The sequence below is a fragment of the Arvicola amphibius genome, chromosome 9, assembly GCF_903992535.2.
Source record: "Arvicola amphibius chromosome 9, mArvAmp1.2, whole genome shotgun sequence".
Lineage (NCBI taxonomy): Eukaryota > Metazoa > Chordata > Mammalia > Rodentia > Cricetidae > Arvicola > Arvicola amphibius.
In genome coordinates, this window is record NC_052055.2 from 35,356,276 (window position 1) to 35,372,433 (window position 16,158).

The 16,158-nt window shown below is 50.7% G+C and overlaps 2 protein-coding genes across 6 annotated transcripts in view; both read right to left on the bottom strand.

The window, feature by feature from the left end:
• Positions 1-1,277: 1,277 nt before the first annotated feature.
• C9H8orf82 (chromosome 9 C8orf82 homolog) lies at positions 1,278-3,670 on the bottom strand. The gene is made up of 3 exons (XM_038342091.2): positions 3,482-3,670; positions 3,010-3,058; positions 1,278-2,815 (listed from the first exon to the last, which is right to left on the bottom strand). Exons 1-3 carry the CDS (start codon positions 3,641-3,643, stop codon positions 2,370-2,372), a joined length of 657 nt encoding a protein of 218 aa, XP_038198019.1. The 5' UTR covers positions 3,644-3,670; the 3' UTR covers positions 1,278-2,369.
• Positions 3,671-3,821: 151 nt separating this feature from the next.
• The window catches only part of Arhgap39 (Rho GTPase activating protein 39), a 101,386-nt gene continuing 89,049 nt past the window's right edge, over positions 3,822-16,158 (bottom strand). For 2 of the 5 annotated variants that reach the window (XM_038342089.1, XM_038342087.2), the window contains exons 7-12: positions 10,564-10,656; positions 7,463-7,536; positions 6,682-6,881; positions 5,921-6,012; positions 5,221-5,390; positions 3,822-5,082 (exon numbers count right to left, since the gene is read on the bottom strand). In XM_038342089.1, coding sequence (XP_038198017.1) covers positions 4,888-5,082; positions 5,221-5,390; positions 5,921-6,012; positions 6,682-6,881; positions 7,463-7,536; positions 10,564-10,656 — 824 coding nt within the window. In that variant the 3' untranslated portion in view covers positions 3,822-4,887. Of the gene's footprint in view, positions 5,083-5,220; positions 5,391-5,920; positions 6,013-6,681; positions 6,882-7,462; positions 10,657-16,158 lie in introns of those variants that run through there. The other 3 variants (XM_038342090.2, XR_006020874.1, XR_005286821.1) reach the window with 3 other exon arrangements.

Genomic DNA, 16,158 nt, shown 5'->3' on the forward strand with positions numbered 1-16,158 from the left:
TAATTATTTTCTTTTTCAAAAATTTTTCCATTTAAATTTACTTATTTTGCATGTATAAGTGTTTTACCTGCAAGTATGTGTGTGCATCTCATAGGTGCCTGGTGCCCTCAAGATCCCCTGGAACTGGAGTTAGGATGGTTCTGAGCATGTATGTGCTAGGAATCAAATCTGGGTCTTCTGGAAGAGCAGCCAGTGCTCTTAACCACCACCCCTCCCTTGAGACACAGGGTCTTTTTCTTTAAGGCCCTAACTGTCTTGGAACTCTCTATGTAAACCAGGCTGGCCTTGAACTCATAGAGATACATCTGCCTCTGCCTCTCTAGTACTGGGATTAAAGAGCTGATCCACCACACCTGGCTGCTACTTCTAATTTTTTTTCTTGGGGTCAGGATTTCTCTGTGTAACAGGACTGACTGTCCTAGAACTTGCTCTGTGGCCCAGACTGGCACTGAACTCACAGAGATCTGCTTGCCTCTGCCTCCTGGGTGCTGGGATCAAAGGCGTGCACCACCACCGCCTGGCACTACTGCTAATTTTTTGAGTCAGAGTCTTGCTATATAGCCTATGTTATACTTGAACTTGAGATACTATTGCTCATGCTCCCAAGAGGCAAATGAACAGGTGTGCACTATTATGTCTAGCTTCCTCAGGTAATTCTCTAGAGAACTGAGGGATAAGTCAAACAGGAGAATCAGTTCAGAGGCCTAGAACCTATGCCCCACCCCCAAGCTGGTTCCAGAGGGCCTCTATCTTTGGAGTATTTGTGTGTACTAGCTGGGATATGGGAGGAAGCCTTAGGCCATAAACTGCTCCCCCCCCCCCCTTTTTCCTCTTCCTTGTGGGAATTGGCCTCGGTATCTCCTGCACACTGAGCACAGACTTAGCACACAACATACTAGTGAGTTACACTCCTATCATACCAACTGGGTATCTAGCTCCCTAAGTAGAATAAAGGAGCAGTGACCTCTGAAACTATCAGGAAGGGCATTCTACAGCAGTTTACAAAATGTATCTGTGATCTAGGCGCAGAAGGACTAGGGTAGGGTTCTAGGTGCAATGTTCAGTTTTAACGGTGGTGCCAAGGCAGAGAAGTCCGCTTTTCTAAAGTTACAGAGGACACACTGTTCTCCTCATTTGGCACAGTCTACCGTTTTCACACCTGCTTATTCTCTAGGTCTCCTTGCTGTGCGTCAAGTTAAACTGTACTAAGTGGCGTTGGTGTTTGTTTCAATTTTGCACCAATCGTAAGTCACTTGGTCATTTAAAGTCAATGGAGATGAGGCAGCAGAGCAGTAGAGTTTTAATGGAATAGCTTTGGCGCAGGCAAAGGCAGTTCCTAGATATCTCAGGACATGCGGAGCCCCAAGAAGCTGGGACATTTGCAAGGCTTCTGGGTTTAATTTCCTGGAGCACAAATGACTGGTTGGTCCCTGGCTCCAGGCCTTGGGCATCTGTCCAGCCTTCAGTAGCAAAGCCTTGATCTGTGCACTAGGGATCAGAGCTGCTGCTCGTGCGGTCGCCCAGATGTGCATCAGTGCAAGACAGCCACGACAGGAATGAGGGCCCCTTACTAGATAAGCCAGAAATCCTTTTATCAGGACACGAACCCCTAATCCTAGGCAGGAGGAGTGGGGCATCAGTCTCCTGAGGGATCATCTAGGCGGGAAGAGGGTGGGTGGAGAGGAGCCCTGTATCCTCCCTCGGGCGCAGCGCGAAGCCCCAGCTGAGGTCTCTGGCAGCCCTTAAGATCACAGGTGCTTTAAACCAGCACTAACTCCCCTAACCTACCCCTCCCGCTCCAGTGGTCCGAGCCTGCTCACAGAGGGCGTGGTTTCCATCCCCTCCCCGCTGCCAGAGAGTCTGACCTTTCCTTGGTGCAGCAGTCAGAACCTAAAGGGTCTCGATCCCGCCCCCAAGCCTGGTGACCTTGGCCCAGGAACCCCCCCCTCACCTGCTCCAGTGGCGAGCGACTCCCCGCGGTGCTTGCGGCTGCTAGACTGGAGAAGCGGCGGGGGGTGGGGGTGGGCGCGCACGCGCACCGGCCCACGCGCGCCTTGCGCCTGCCGCCCAGCCTGACGTGACCAGAGCAGGCCAATCCGTGGGATGCAAGACCGGTTGTAAGAGTTAGAGGTGGCGGAGAGGGGACCGCTGTAGAGACCGAGAATAGCGGGGCCGCACCAGAACCTTGGACAGCGCCAACCTAACGAGGCCCAAGGCGCACCTCTGCGCGCACGCGCACTCAGTCACCGGCGTGCAGGTGACTGGGGACATTTGGGTCGACCTGGAAGTCTGGGACCGAGGGGTAACCTGCGAGTACTACGAAGCCCAGTGTTTGCCCTAACCCTCCCCACCCAGCTCCAGCTGGAGGCTCAGGGCGGCGGGGCAGCGAGCAGCAGCGGGGCCAGATCCATAGTTAGGGCGATGCGGCGACCTTGCCAGTGCACGTGAGAGGGAACCGTGGGTGATTCAGGTCCGTACTCGAAGCAGGCACTGAGCTCGAAGGCCAGGGCGGAGCGCACTAGGCCCACGCCGCCTGCGCGCTCAGGTGCCGGGTGGTACAGGCGCCCGTTGGCCGCCAGGGGTAGCAAGCGAGCCGGCTCAAAGGGGATGGCCAGGGCCTCGCCGCCGCCGCAGTAGGAGAGGCGAGGGGACTCGCTGTCGGGGGCCAGCAAGTGCGTGAAGACCACAGGCCGGTCTTCACAACGCAGGAAGTTACGCTCTCTGCCGCAGAGAGAGAGGAAGGGGAAGGAAGCCTCATAGCGCCCGCTGTGGTTAGGTCTCAGCCGAGAGAAGAAAGTGACCAGGAACTGCAGGTCTGTGGAAAGAAAAAGGCGCGACTGTTCTCGCTGGTGACCTAGCTCCCCAGACAGGCTCCTCTCCCTGGGACACACCAGCACTGGCGTGAGACTGCCGGCCCCCTTGGGGCTGGGGGCTGCCCGCGGAGTGGGGGAGCTGGAGACCTGGCAGGGAGGGAGAGAGGCTTGAGGGAGCTGCTGCAGCAAGCAATACCTTTGAAGCAGGTGATAAAGTTCTTCAGTTTGGAGTCATCCAGGAAAAGCTGCGGACGGAAGGGACAGACAGTGGACAGTAAATCCTGAACAGAAAGCCCCAAGCCCAGTGTTGTGTCGCTGTTCTTGCTTTTCTGTGTACCGTGTTCGAGGGGGCATGTGTCAGGGTCCTGCAGACTTCGCTCACGCCTACATACAGGTTTTCCGAGCGGCGGTCCCCTCGCCCCCCTTTGTAAAGCAGGCTTGCGGGCCGCTGGGCTCCAGCAGCCGCGAACCTCAGCTCTGGGATTGGTGTTTGCAGTTTGTGGGTGGGGAGGGATGGCGATGCCGTGGAGGGGACAGCCTCTGGGCTTCCCGGCTCCCAGCCTGGGCTCTGAAAGTCAGGTCCAACACCACACGTAGCACCTATCCCTAGGTTTTGGCCCTTAGAACTCTTCCCCGCCCGAGGCAGATCCCTCAGGACTGCCTCACACCTGGCCATGGTGATCCACGTAGTAGAAATACTCGCGGGTTCTGGGCTCCGGGCTTTGGCCCTGTGTGTAGGAGACACGTTCGTCCCCACTGCAGGCCCGAGCTCCCTGCGATCTCGCCAAGGCTAGAGCCAAGTTACGCAGTGACCTGCAAGGCGGCCACATCCTTCCACACCGGAAACAGGTCACAAAGTCGGCACTGCGCCTGGTGCTTTGGGTTCCGCCGGCAGCACGTGCTCGGCGGGGCGGGGCAAGAAGCCCCGCCCCCGGAAGGAGGCACGCTGTGCGGACCCCACCCCCGCCCTTTCACCGCACCCGAAGTAACCTGAGGCACAAGCAACCAGAGTGTGCATCTGAACTTTATTCACACGGAGCGCTGTCGCCTCTGTCCACACGTCGGAGAGAGCGCCTGCGGCCAGGCCGCTGGAGAGGTCCAGGACCCGCCCCAGAGGGCTGCGGGACTCGGCAGGGCGGGACTTTTGTTTTTAATAAATAAAAACAACTCTAAAAATATATATATATATATATATATAAACGGGAGAAATGAAGTTTGACAACTGTTGGAAGTCAGATTCCAGAATGGAAAACGCGGACGAGTCCAGGTCCCATCCGCACGCCGCCCGGGTGTAGTTTGGTCAGAGGCCGCGAGGTCAAAAGGTGGTGCTAACTTGCTCAGCGCGAGGACGGCAATGGCAGTTCAAGAGATAAATAGCATCTGGTTAAAACTATGTCCTTAGCAAACTTAGTTCTGACATCTGTCGTTCTATTTATATCTTTATACACAAGTAGGCTGGGTGCGGGTTAGATTCTGGATTCACACCAAAAACAACCCACTCAAAACAAACAAACAAAAACCTCTCGCCCTCCCCCACCCACCCCAAGAACGCCTACCTAGCCCTGGCCCCACCCCACAGGGCTTTGGTGTGGGGTCTCCCCTTGCACAAAGACCTTGGGCCATCAGGACCAAAGGCATTGGGACGACAGGACCGGGTCCTAGCGGTGGCTAGCACAGCTCTCTAGAGTGCCTCTAAGTCTCCTTCAGGCCCCAGCTAGAGGCCCCTAGACTAGGGTAGGAGGGATCAGGGCGAGTGCCTTGGTGGCAGACTGCCCTGGAGAGGGGACGAGGTCGTGTTGCCCTGAGCAACGCGGCATGTGCTTCGGCCGACCAGGAGGGCAGTGTCGCTCGGCTCCGGCAAACAGAAGGCACTTCTCGGGGCTGGCCTGTGGTCGGCTGGGCGAGCCGGAGCCCGCAGGAACTGGCCGCGAGATATGGCGGGCTGCTTTGCCCAGGAGGGTCTGGGGGTGGGGCAGGGCGGGCGTCTGGCGGGGCTTGGCATGCTGCCTCGCCGCTGGGGCCTTCCCTCCCACCTCCCTGGGTGTCACCCTGGCCTGTGTCCGTTGCCCGCGTGCTATAGCACGCCTTCCATGAAGCTGGTATCTAGATGCTGAATGAGCACTCTCAGAAAGGACATCTCCTTTCGCGTGTTCTCGAAGATGACGCGTGGGTCATCCGACTGACAGCGCAGGCAGTTGGGTGCCATCACCATGGCCAGGTTGCTGACGTCCATTTTGGTGATGGCTACGTTGGCTGGCTGCACGAACACCTAAGTGGGGGGAGCGGAGTAGGGAGAAGAGAGCGGAGTGGGGGGGTGGGCGTGGCTATTAAGGGGTTGGTGGGGAAGGTGGGTTGGGTAGGGTGAAAGGTGGGCATTGGCGTGGCATTAGGTGCAGAGCAAGCATACCTGGAGGAAGCGAATGAGGTAGCACAGCACCATACGGTTGATGCGCGGTAGCGCGTGCACCACGGCCACTGCAGCCTCCGGGCTCTCGTAGTGCGCAATGCATTGTTCGTAGAATTCGTGAGGAATCAAGGGCTCCTCCAGCTCCCGATACCACAGCTTCAGCAGCGATGCTGAGGGTGGGAGTGACTTAGATGGTGTTGGTCTGGAGGCCCCTAAGCCAAGCATCCACAAGAGACCACATCCAGAGATATAGGATGTGTGTACTATGTGCGAGGGTATGGAGCAGGCTGTTGAGACTGAGCCCAGATCCCAGAAACACTAGCTGATGGAGAACCTGGGATCAATCTTGGTGGTATAATTTCTCAGAAGAATTGTGCTCAGAAGGAGCTGTCTAAAAATGCCCCAGGAGCTGTGGGCTGGGCCGCTCTGGAGGGGCAGAACCCTGGGTAGGCCAAGAACAATGACAGGTCCAGTGGGTGGGAGGATGTCTAGAAGTGATGGGAAGACATCACTTCACTAAGAAATAGGTTCCAGGGGGTGAAAGAGGATGGTGAGATGTAGCCACAGGACAGAGGGACAGGGCCATAGGGTGATCCTGGTGGACGACTGGACAGGGATCCTGGCCTGAATGGTGATCTACTTTCTGGGATATGCATGCAGGCCAACACCTGCCCAGCTGTTAAGTATGTCTGGGGCTCACCAGGGACGTGGGGGTCCTCCAGGCCTGTAGGTACCTTCCACTGATCCACCTGCAACTTCAGGGCATTCACCTCATCAATGTCACCAGGGACCCTAGAGAGTATAGCCAAGACTCAGACTAGAGGAAATCATCTCACCCTAGTGCTGGAGTTTGGAGTGGCAGAAAGCTTCAAGGTCCCACCAACCTGATTCTCTCATGTAGTGTGGAGTGACTTAGGATCTTGTTGCTCTTTTGGGGGCATCCTGCTCCATGCATTTGGGTCAGTGGTGTGGGATTCTCCTGGGGCCATTCTCCCTTCATGGACTCTGCTGGCTTCTCTGTGTAGCTGTCTCCCTCTGCAGGCCACTAAAGCCCAAATTTGCAGCCCTTGGCTTCCCTACTTATCCTCTGGGGACTTGGGCATCCCTGATCCTGACAGGCAAGTCATTACAATGGTTGATACTGCATGGTCTTGCACATCCCTGTTCACACAGGATGATGCACTGGTGATGCTGAGCTGCCTGGCCAGCTGCATGCCGTTTCTAAGGCTCTTGTCATAGGTGATGTCCTTGCTGGTATCCTCTGGACCTCTGTTGGCTGTCTCTGGTTGGCCATGCTGCTATTTTGGGGAGTAACAGTCAACTTGCCTCCTCTGGATGGGATACTGTTTTGTCACATTTGGCTAAATGGCCTCTAGGCTTTGTGGTCCCTGATATTAGAAATATTTAGTGAACACACCTGTGCTCCCTTTCCCCACCCACAATCTGGGGTTGGTAAGGCACCTGAAGATGCCCTCTGTCTGGTCACCGTTGAGTGCCAGCACCTCCTCGGAGAGCCGTGTCTGTACCCAGGGCAGCTGCCTGTCAGGATAGCGCTCTTTCTGCATGCTCATCACCTCCTGCAGTGCACTGCCAAACATGGATGGGCTGAACACTGCGTTCTTGGCATGTCGGATTTCCTCCACATTGGGCTTCTTCAGGCCCTGTGAAAACAGCTCAGCATTCAGGTCCTGTTGTAGTTCAGCCTCCTTCTTTCATCTCTTCTCCCTCACTCTGGGTCCTTGCCCAACAAGAACCAGGGACAACCCAAACCCTAACCCAAGTCACTATAGGCATCTCCCATCAGGCCATCTGCAACACTCCAAACCACAGATATGCAGAAAGGTGGAGGGGTGATGGTCTCCAGCACAGGCTTGCATATGGCAATGCCTGTCTGCTGCATTTCACCATGCCAGCTGGAGTTCTTAGGGACAGTGCAGCCAGGATGCTATTCCCAGGCTCTAGGAGGCTGGGTATGGCCAGGTGGGTAGAGCACCTTACTTGGGAAGGCTACCTGATGCCTTGTCTAGTATGTGTACCCGCTTGCATTGGAGGCCCAGGCATGGTCAGGGGTCCTTGAAGGGCAAGAGACTGTGGGAAGCACAGGTGCAAGCCTTCCTATCCAGGCTGGGGCTCTCCGCAGCCAGCCAGTGCTCCACTGAGTCTCACTGCCCTTCCATCAGGTCTGCGTGTGGACTGCAGGAGAGCCATTTACCCTACCTATTTCTCCCAGAAGTATTTGTACCTTCTTGGCCCCAGTCAGGGCTGCCTTCTGAAGTTTGTGGTAACAGTACTTCGCATAGGTGCTTATTGCCACCCCTGGAAGAGAAAGGGTGGCAGTCAGCCTGGGGTAGACACGTGGGACACAGGGACTCAGAAAAGCAATTGTAAGGGTTCAGGGATGTGGCCAACTTCTCACCCACCCCTGAGCTGCACAGTGGCCCATATTCTCTCAGAGGCAGTCCTTGAGGGCAGAGACCCAAGAGGAGAGGCAAGAGACACCCCCATCTCTAGAAGTTAGGGTAGGGGAAATCCCTCTGCCAGCCTTCCTAGATCCACCCAGGAAGAACAGGGGAACAAACCAGAGCACACCCTGGGTCCCAGGCTTTCAAACCCCACTTCCTTTCCTCCTTAGGTGACCCTAGCAAGACCTTTGGTTTTCCCTGGTCCCAGGGGAAGAGGCTTCTGGATGAAGCATTTGGTGCCTTTGGTCAGCACTGGGGCAAAGGCAGTTCTCCAGTAGCTCTGGTGTCCTTAGGGAGGGAGTGAAGTTGGGAGCAGAGTGTCAGGGAGGGAGAGAGAGAGAGAGAGAGAGAGAGAGAGAGAGAGAGAGAGAGAGAGAGAGAGAGAGAGAGAGAGAGAGAGAGAGGCCAAAGCTTGGCTCTTAGCGAAAGCTTGCAGAAGATGTCAGTGCTCTATCTAACCAGCGGGTAAGACAACGACAGGGCTGAAGGCCTGGACTCCTCTCTCAAGGTAGGGAGCTTTCTGGAACTCATGCCTTGCAGCAGAGCTAATGACACTGGAGTGTTGGTAGATGTCAAGTGTCTCCAACCTGTCCCAGCCAGCAAATAAGGATAGAGGCAGATGACAGAACATGCCAAGAAGTGTCATGGACAGACACCAGCTGAGTGCTTCTGGAAAATGGATACCCCTTCCCCGGAAGGTTCTGCCTCTACTACCCGCAGCTGTGAAGTCTGTGATTGGGAGTACCTTTGCCTTTGAAAGGAGACAGTTTCTTATGGACATCTGAGGTCTTGGAGAGGTCCTTAGATCCCCAACTTTATATACATATGTGTGTGTGTGTGTGTGTGTGTGTGAGAGAGAGAGATATGGAACACACGCATATATGAGATACATACATATAGTTATTATATATAATTATATAAGTATACTTATTCCACAAGTATATTATGGCCCATGAGAACCTTTATCACAAAAGTTTTATACACATATGTAAAATGGTTCTTTTCTAACCAAAATAATTATAAATCTCTCAGACATTTAAGTTTTGGACAATCTGCCCCAGGTCCCAAGTGATCCAGACTCTGGCAGATCACCTTGGTTTTTGTCCTCAGCCACCTAGAGAGCACTAGAGCTTCTCCCTCAGCCATCCTGCCCTTTATGATTGCTATGAAGCTGCCTTGTTTTATAAGGATGGAGAGCGCTTAAGTGCTTCTCACTGCCCTGGCTCAGCTAAGCAGATGGGGTCTGAGAGTAATGGAAGGGACTTAAGCCTGTTGCCTCCTGTTCTGCCCACCCAGTGCTGCCTCATCTGATGCTCACTCAGGACCAGAGCAAACCCTACTTCAATCACCTTTCAGCTGGTAGTAGGTATGAAAAACTGTGCTTCAGTTTTTCTATAGGACAGAGACGGAGATGATGCCTGTCTCGCGGAGGCCTGAGAATGGCTGTGCTGGAAGCCTAGTAGCCAGCGATAAGCAGACAGCTGTTGCTGCTGTGGCGGTAGCTGCTAGCCTAGGCCTGAGGCTGGGGCCACATGTGGCCTGGAGTCTAGGAAGCTGTAGTGATTTCAGCTCTGGCTAAGTGTCTAGAGCGGATCAGACAGTGTCATTGCCACCCCACAGAGACCTTTACTTGTAAGAGGAGGTCAATCTAGCCTTGTTGAACCTTGGCCAGAACCTCCACAAGGATGCAGGTAACAATTTTGTGTGATGGATGGCTTACCATAGCCCTAGATGAGTGGCATTCCAGGGTTTTTACTATTGTAGCAGGAATCTGGGTAAGCTGTAAGCCTCAAAAACAGCTGGGTGTACCCAAGGTTTGTTGTGTCTGCTGCTGCTTACTCTTCATGGTCCTGAGAATGAATGCTCCCGGATTCTCCACCTGACAGTCTGAGCTCCAGGGCTCTGCCCAGTTCTGCTTCAAGTTCCATAGATACTCGACCCCTACCTTGTGGCCACAACTCACAGACGGTTGGAATACATGCAGCTCCATGCCCCCGGTGGTCAGGCAAGCAGGGTCTCTTTCTAGTACTGTCCCCATGAGCAGTCTGAGCTAGGCAGCCTGGGAGGCCCTGAGCAAGGACAAATTTCCAGTCCTACAGATGTCATCCTGGCCTAGCCTACAAGGGTCACCATTCTTTTCAGCTTCCTGCTGGCCCAGTTTGTTTGAAACAGACCTCATCTACAGAAAGCTCCCCAGCCTTGTCCCTGGGTTCCAGTGGGTGGCACACAACAGGCAGAGCAAAGAGCAGGAGACAGGGGATTCAAATACTGTGAACCACGGCCTGATGGAAGCAGCTCTATACAAAGCTGGTGCAGGAAGGCCAGAGCTGAGGCCTTGTGAAGGAGCGGCAGTGCTGAACCGAGAGCTCTAGATAGCGAGGTCACAGCCTTGCCTGGAGTTCAGCGGAGCAGACAGTCCTGAGACAGGGCTCAGGGAAGAGATAGAAGGCTGCTGGTGGAAGAAGGCAGAGGAACCCTGGACTGCAGAAGGCTTTGCTGGGGCCACCGTGGGAGAGGGAAGATCCCCTAACCATACGAGAGTGGGCTCCCCTGCCCCAAGACAACCAGCTCCACCTGTGAGCCTCACCCCAGCATCAGGCCCACTCACTCACCTGGGGGCTGACTCCAAGCCTTCACAGGTTAGTTCACCAAGAAGCAAGTTGTGGACTGTCCTGGGTACTGCCAGAAGAGGTGCAGGGCATGCACCATTTCTCTAGGGTCATTTTGGCACCCTAGACCTCCAGTTTTTGCTTGCTTGGGAGGCCCCAAGCCTGAGGTTAGTGTCCCTCCCCCAGCCCAGAAGCGGTTAGAGAGAGGGCCAGGCGGCCATGGTGGAGAGCAGAGCGGTGCAGAGGCAGCGCCCAGGCTGCAGAGGCCCTACCATCTGGCTCTTCAACATAAGGCTTGGCTTTCTTTCTCAGTTTGGATTTCTTCTTACTGTTCCTTTCCAGAAGCTCTTTTATGTGCTGGGTCACTGGGGAGCAAACACAACTGTGAGGACCACAGGACACACGCCAGAAACCACTGTGCGTGTGGTTTCCACGCTTGGTGGCAAGGTCCCTGGAACCGCTGGGGTCTGTCCCCATCAAGCTGATGGCCACATGTCTCTGGGGCGAGGCGGCTCTGTGTACACACAGGTCAGAGTGAGGGGCTGGGCCCTTCTGGAGCTACATGACCAGAGGGCCTACGGTGGGTAAGAGGGCAGAGGACTGCACTGGCCAGGGCAGAGAAAATACAGATGGCTCACACTTCTCTGCTGACAGGAAGTTTGCGCCTGGGCTCCTCAGCTGCTGTTTGGTTCACTGACTGACCTAACTACAAAGTCAACAGGAATGGGTGAATGGTGGTGCCTGGATTGCCACCTGGCTGAGGCCATGCCAGTCAGATTTCTGCACTGTGAAATTACCATATTTTTCACATGTTCTTTGGAAGTTAGTCAAAAGGAAGGAATGTGCTAAGGACATTTATTTTATACTTTGGTTTGAGCTTTGCTGCTGGGAAGTTTTTGGGTAGCTCATGTTCCTGACTGGCTCCCATTATCTCTCCTTCCCCCTGCCTCTATTGTCAATACTGGTGATTGAACACACAACTTCAGTGCATGCTAGGCAGGTACTCTAACACTGAGTCATAGGTCTAGCCCTCTTTGACTTTTTAAAATTTGTTTTTGCGACAGAGTTTCTCTGTGTAGGCCTGGCTGTCCTGAAACTTGCTCTGTATACCAGGCTGGCCTTGAACTCAGAAATTCGCCTACCTCTGCTTCTGGAGTGCTGGGATTAAAGGCGTGTGCCACCACCGCCCAGCCTCTTTTACTTTTTGAGACAAGATCTTATTTCGATTGGCACAGCTGGCTGATGGAGGCTTCCCATTAGCTAATAAAGAAACTGCCTGGCCCATTTGATAGACCGCCCCTTAGGTGGGTGGAGTAGATAGAACAGGAAGAGGAAGTGAGGTAGAAGGATCAGTAAGATGCCACGCCTCTCCTAAGTTAGGCAGACTGCCGTGCCTCTCCTCAGAGAGAAGCCAGACATGCAACGAAGTTCCAGCCCAAGATGGACGTATGCTGAATCTTTCCCAGTAAGACACCACTCGTGGTGCTACACAGATTATTAGATATGGGTTAGTCAAGATGTAAGAGGCTGAAAATAATGGGCCAGGCAGTATTTAAAAGAATACAGTTTCCGTGTAATTATTTCGGGTAAAGCTAGCTGGTGGCCGGGAGCTGGGGCGGCCCGCAGCTCATCACTACAGAATGGCGCCCAACGTGGATAACTGAATCCACAGAAAGCCTGAGAAAGCTTGGGAAAGAATAGAGTAAAGCATGTTTTCTCGGTAGCAGCAATTTCTCGGGTTTGGCTTTGCTTGCTAGAGCAAGCGCTCTCATCTAAGAGAGGCTTCCTGACTCAGCTTTAGCTGCAAAAACCTGCAGCTCTTTTAAGAGGTCCTGCCACGAAACACTTAAAAGGTGTTGATGAAAAGCTGAATGCATGTTTTTCAGTTTTCAGCTGTAGCAGGAAAAAAGTTGTGCTGTTTTAAAATGCCAGCTTTCTGGGCCGTCCTGCCAAGGCAAACTCTGACTCTTTCAAGCAGGCGGTCCTGACTATGGAGCTTTTGAGTGTTGTTTAACACTGTTGCAGCTTGCTTGCTGGCAGGGACCTTGAACCGCCAAAGAGTTGTGGTACCTCTGCCATGAGGCTGGAAAGCTAGGGAATGGGCTGGATCTAGCCGCCAAAGTCACGGCTTTAGTCCTACTGATATTGTTTGGTAAAGTAAAGACTCATGTAGTCAGAAAGAGAGATATACAGTAAAAGAAAAATTCAAAGTTGAAGAAAATGTCTAAGTGGTTTACACTGTGTTAAAAATATATGCAGGCTAAAGGTTAAAGTTCTTAAAAGTAAAAAAAAAATAAAAAAGAAAAAAAAGGAAGTAGTTTGTTGTGGTGGTACACACCTTTAATCCCAACACTTGGGAGGCAGAGGTAGATTGACCTCTGTGACTTCAAGGTGTGGCAGCACACACCTTTAATCCCAATGCCTGGGAGGCAGAGACAGACAGATCTCTGTGAGTTCAAGGTGTGGTAGCATACGCCTTTAATCCCAGCACTTGGGAAGCAGAGGCAAGTGGATCTCTGAGAGTTCAAGGACAGCCTGGTCTAAAGAGTTATTCCAGGACAAAGATATACAGAGAACCTGTCTCAAAAAGTAAAAGTAAAAATAAACGAAATAGAGGTTAAAACAAAGCTGCACAAAGATGGAAAATATACAGAGAATCTTGATACTGTATACTATTATGCTCTCTTTGAATTGTTTGAATGCTGAGGAAGGAGAAACAGCTGCTAAAAGATATTTGTTTGTAAATGCTGCTGAACTAATCCAAGAAAGATATCTTGAAAATACCTTGACTTCAGAATTTGGATCTAAGGATATGATACTTTGGAAAAGAGATTCTTCTTTTGTTTTTACAGAAAATGAGACTCTGTGGATTGCTTCTATCCCAATATGGTATGATAGACCACGCCCTCCTGAAAGGTTGCTGTGAACACCTTCAGAAAATTACTTTACCCAACTGATGACTGAGATGAACCTGGCACACAGGTTACACCATGAAAGATCTGATTAACAGCGCCCCCATTCAGCAGGAAGCAGTTTGGAGAGAAATAACTGCGCCCATATTCCCAAATATTGTTTATAAATGTTCTTTTACATTTAAAGGGGGAGATGATATAGATATAAATAAGTTGGATTGTTGTGAATCTTGGTTAATGATATTAAGGTCAATCTTGTTATATGTATTTCTGATCTTGATTAAGGTATTGTGATTGTGTAGTTCTTTTAAAAATGTAATGTATAATTAGGAAATATAGGTTGTTAATGGATAATTGTCGATAATAGTAAAGCTTATAGTCATGTTAGTTAGATTTTCTAGATATATAGAGATATATTTTAGTTAGATAGGCATTCTTAATATCTTTCAAAGACTACAGAATATTCCACTTAAATGTTTTAATAACTTAAGGCTTTTCATGACAATGAGACAAATCTGCTCCTGGCAGCACTAGCTACTTCAAGAGGAAAATGGGCATCGAAGAGGATCCTTATGGAGTTTGATAGCCATTGGGCAAGAAACTGCTCTTGCTTGGACTCTTGCATAAACTGGACACAGAGAGGAATGCTGAACTTGCCTAAATGTGAGATGATTCTTTGGGGTTCCTGACTCATGAAAGAGTCTGCGAGACATTCTGCAGGACACAGCAGATACTGACTGAACTGCCTTTGAAATTTCCTGCTTCATGGAAATGTCTCTGGATACTATGGGCCTGAAGGCTGAAGATGGATGCCCCAACAGTACAAAAGAACTTTGGGTGACTGTCCAGGCAGCGAGATGTCTCTATCATTTCTAGAGTTTGGAAATTGCATATTTCTTATTTACTTAGGTAATAATGTGTCCTTCTGGAGTCTTTGATGGAGCTGAAGAAGAATAGATAGATTAGTTATAGTTGTTTTCCTTTGTTATGATAAAAGATAAAGTAGATATAAATATTGTAACTGTAATTTTTGCATGATAACTGTTTTGTTATATGTAATTTTACTATGTTAAACTTAAAGCCTTTCTTTTTTGCTTAAACAGAAAAAGGGGAAATGATGGAGGCTTCCCATTAGCTAATAAAGAAACTGCCTGGCCCATTTGATAGACCGCCCCTTAGGTGGGTGGAGTAGATAGAACAGGAAGAGGAAGTGAGGTAGAAGGATCAGTAAGATGCCACGCCTCTCCTAAGTTAGGCAGACTGCCGTGCCTCTCCTCAGAGAGAAGCCAGACATGCAACGAAGTTCCAGCCCAAGATGGACGTATGCTGAATCTTTCCCAGTAAGACACCACTCGTGGTGCTACACAGATTATTAGATATGGGTTAGTCAAGATGTAAGAGGCTGAAAATAATGGGCCAGGCAGTATTTAAAAGAATACAGTTTCCGTGTAATTATTTCGGGTAAAGCTAGCTGGTGGCCGGGAGCTGGGGCGGCCCGCAGCTCATCACTACAGCTGGCCTTGAACTTTTGATCTTGCCTTGGCATCCTGAGTAGCTGATCTAAGACTACACTACCAGGCATGGCTACACTTCCTTTTTACTTATTTTGGGTGCTAGGGACTGAACCCACAGCCTTATGAATACCAGCCAAGTGTTCTACACTGAGCTGTAACTGCAGCCCTTGACTCTTTGAGGTCTTGAAATTTTGATCCCTTGCTGTAGCGCTCAGGGCTGACCGGCCTCAAGCCCTCGCTGTGCTGAGATTACAGACACGTGCCAGCACCCCAGCCACTCTTAACATCTTCCACATCCCTCACACTAGGATGAGATCAGTCATTTCTCAAAAGGACTATGGCTTATTTTCTTTATTTTTTAACTATTAGCTTTTATTTTTCTTAAATTTGCTCTGTGGTTTCTGGGAATTGAACTTAGGACCCTGGAAGAACAGCCAGTGCTCTTAACCACTGTCTCACCAGCTCCAGGACTATGGTTTCTTGTGATGGAAAATTATAATTAGAAACCAAAAAAAGGTGTAAGGTGTACTTGTTGCTATTGAGTTATCCTTGCTTCTAAGGGCCTCTCAACTGACAGAGCAAGCAAATACGTGTCCACTGACCCCTATGTACACATCTATTTCTATAAACACTTCTGTAGTAGGTATCAGTCGGTGTTTCTATTAACATATGAGTTCATACTAAATGATTGCACGTTAACCCGTCACCACAGAGGGCAGTCTACACATCTTCTGCTCTTTGGCTGCAGCCCGTATAACTGACTTTTCATTCCTCTTTCAGGGGAAGATGCTAAGGACTGAGCCCCAGACTCCCAGCTCCACCATGGAGCCACACTTAAGCTCCTCATTATCTCAAGACTGTCTCATTGGAGATTCACTTCTCATAGTCCAGCTTTCCAACAGATAGTGGTTGGGTGTTATGTAAAAGCCACGGCCTAACTCAGGAAGACAAAGGATTTCTCCTGTGACTGAAATTTGGGGTATCATGCTTTGGTTCAAGACTTTCCTTTTTTAATTTCTTTCTTTTTTTCTTTTTGGTTTTTTGAGACAGGGTTTCTCTGTAGCTTTTAGAGCCTGTTCTAGAACTAGCTCTTGTAGACCAGGCTGGTCTTGAACTCACAGAGATCCTTCTTTAATTTCTTTTTCCCCCTATTTTTCAAATTGATTTTTATTGAGTTTTACATTTTTCTCTGCTCCCCTCACCCCTTCAAACCTCCCCCAAGGTGCCCATGCTCCCAATTTACTCAGGAGATCTTGACTTTTTCTACTTTCTACTTCCCATGTAGATTAGATCTATGTAAGTCTCTCTTAGTGTCCTCATTGTTGTCTAAGTTCTCTGAGATTGTGGTTTGTGGCTGGTTTTCTTTTAAAAACCACCTATGAGTGAGTACATGTGATAACTGTCTTTCTGTGTCTGGGTTACCTCACTCAAAATAATGTTT

What these genes read in the sequence shown, in the direction of transcription:
- C9H8orf82 (XM_038342091.2), bottom strand. Translation starts at nt 3,643, where the DNA reads ATGTGGCCGCCTTGCAGGTCACTGCGTAACTTGGCTCTAGCCTTGGCG. An exon ending in ACGTGGATCACCATGGCCAG is followed by an intron (nt 3,059 to 3,481) that starts GTGTGAGGCAGT and finishes TTCCGTCCGCAG; the next exon opens with CTTTTCCTGGATGACTCCAA. An exon ending in CTTTATCACCTGCTTCAAAG is followed by an intron (nt 2,816 to 3,009) that starts GTATTGCTTGCT and finishes TTCTTTCCACAG; the next exon opens with ACCTGCAGTTCCTGGTCACT.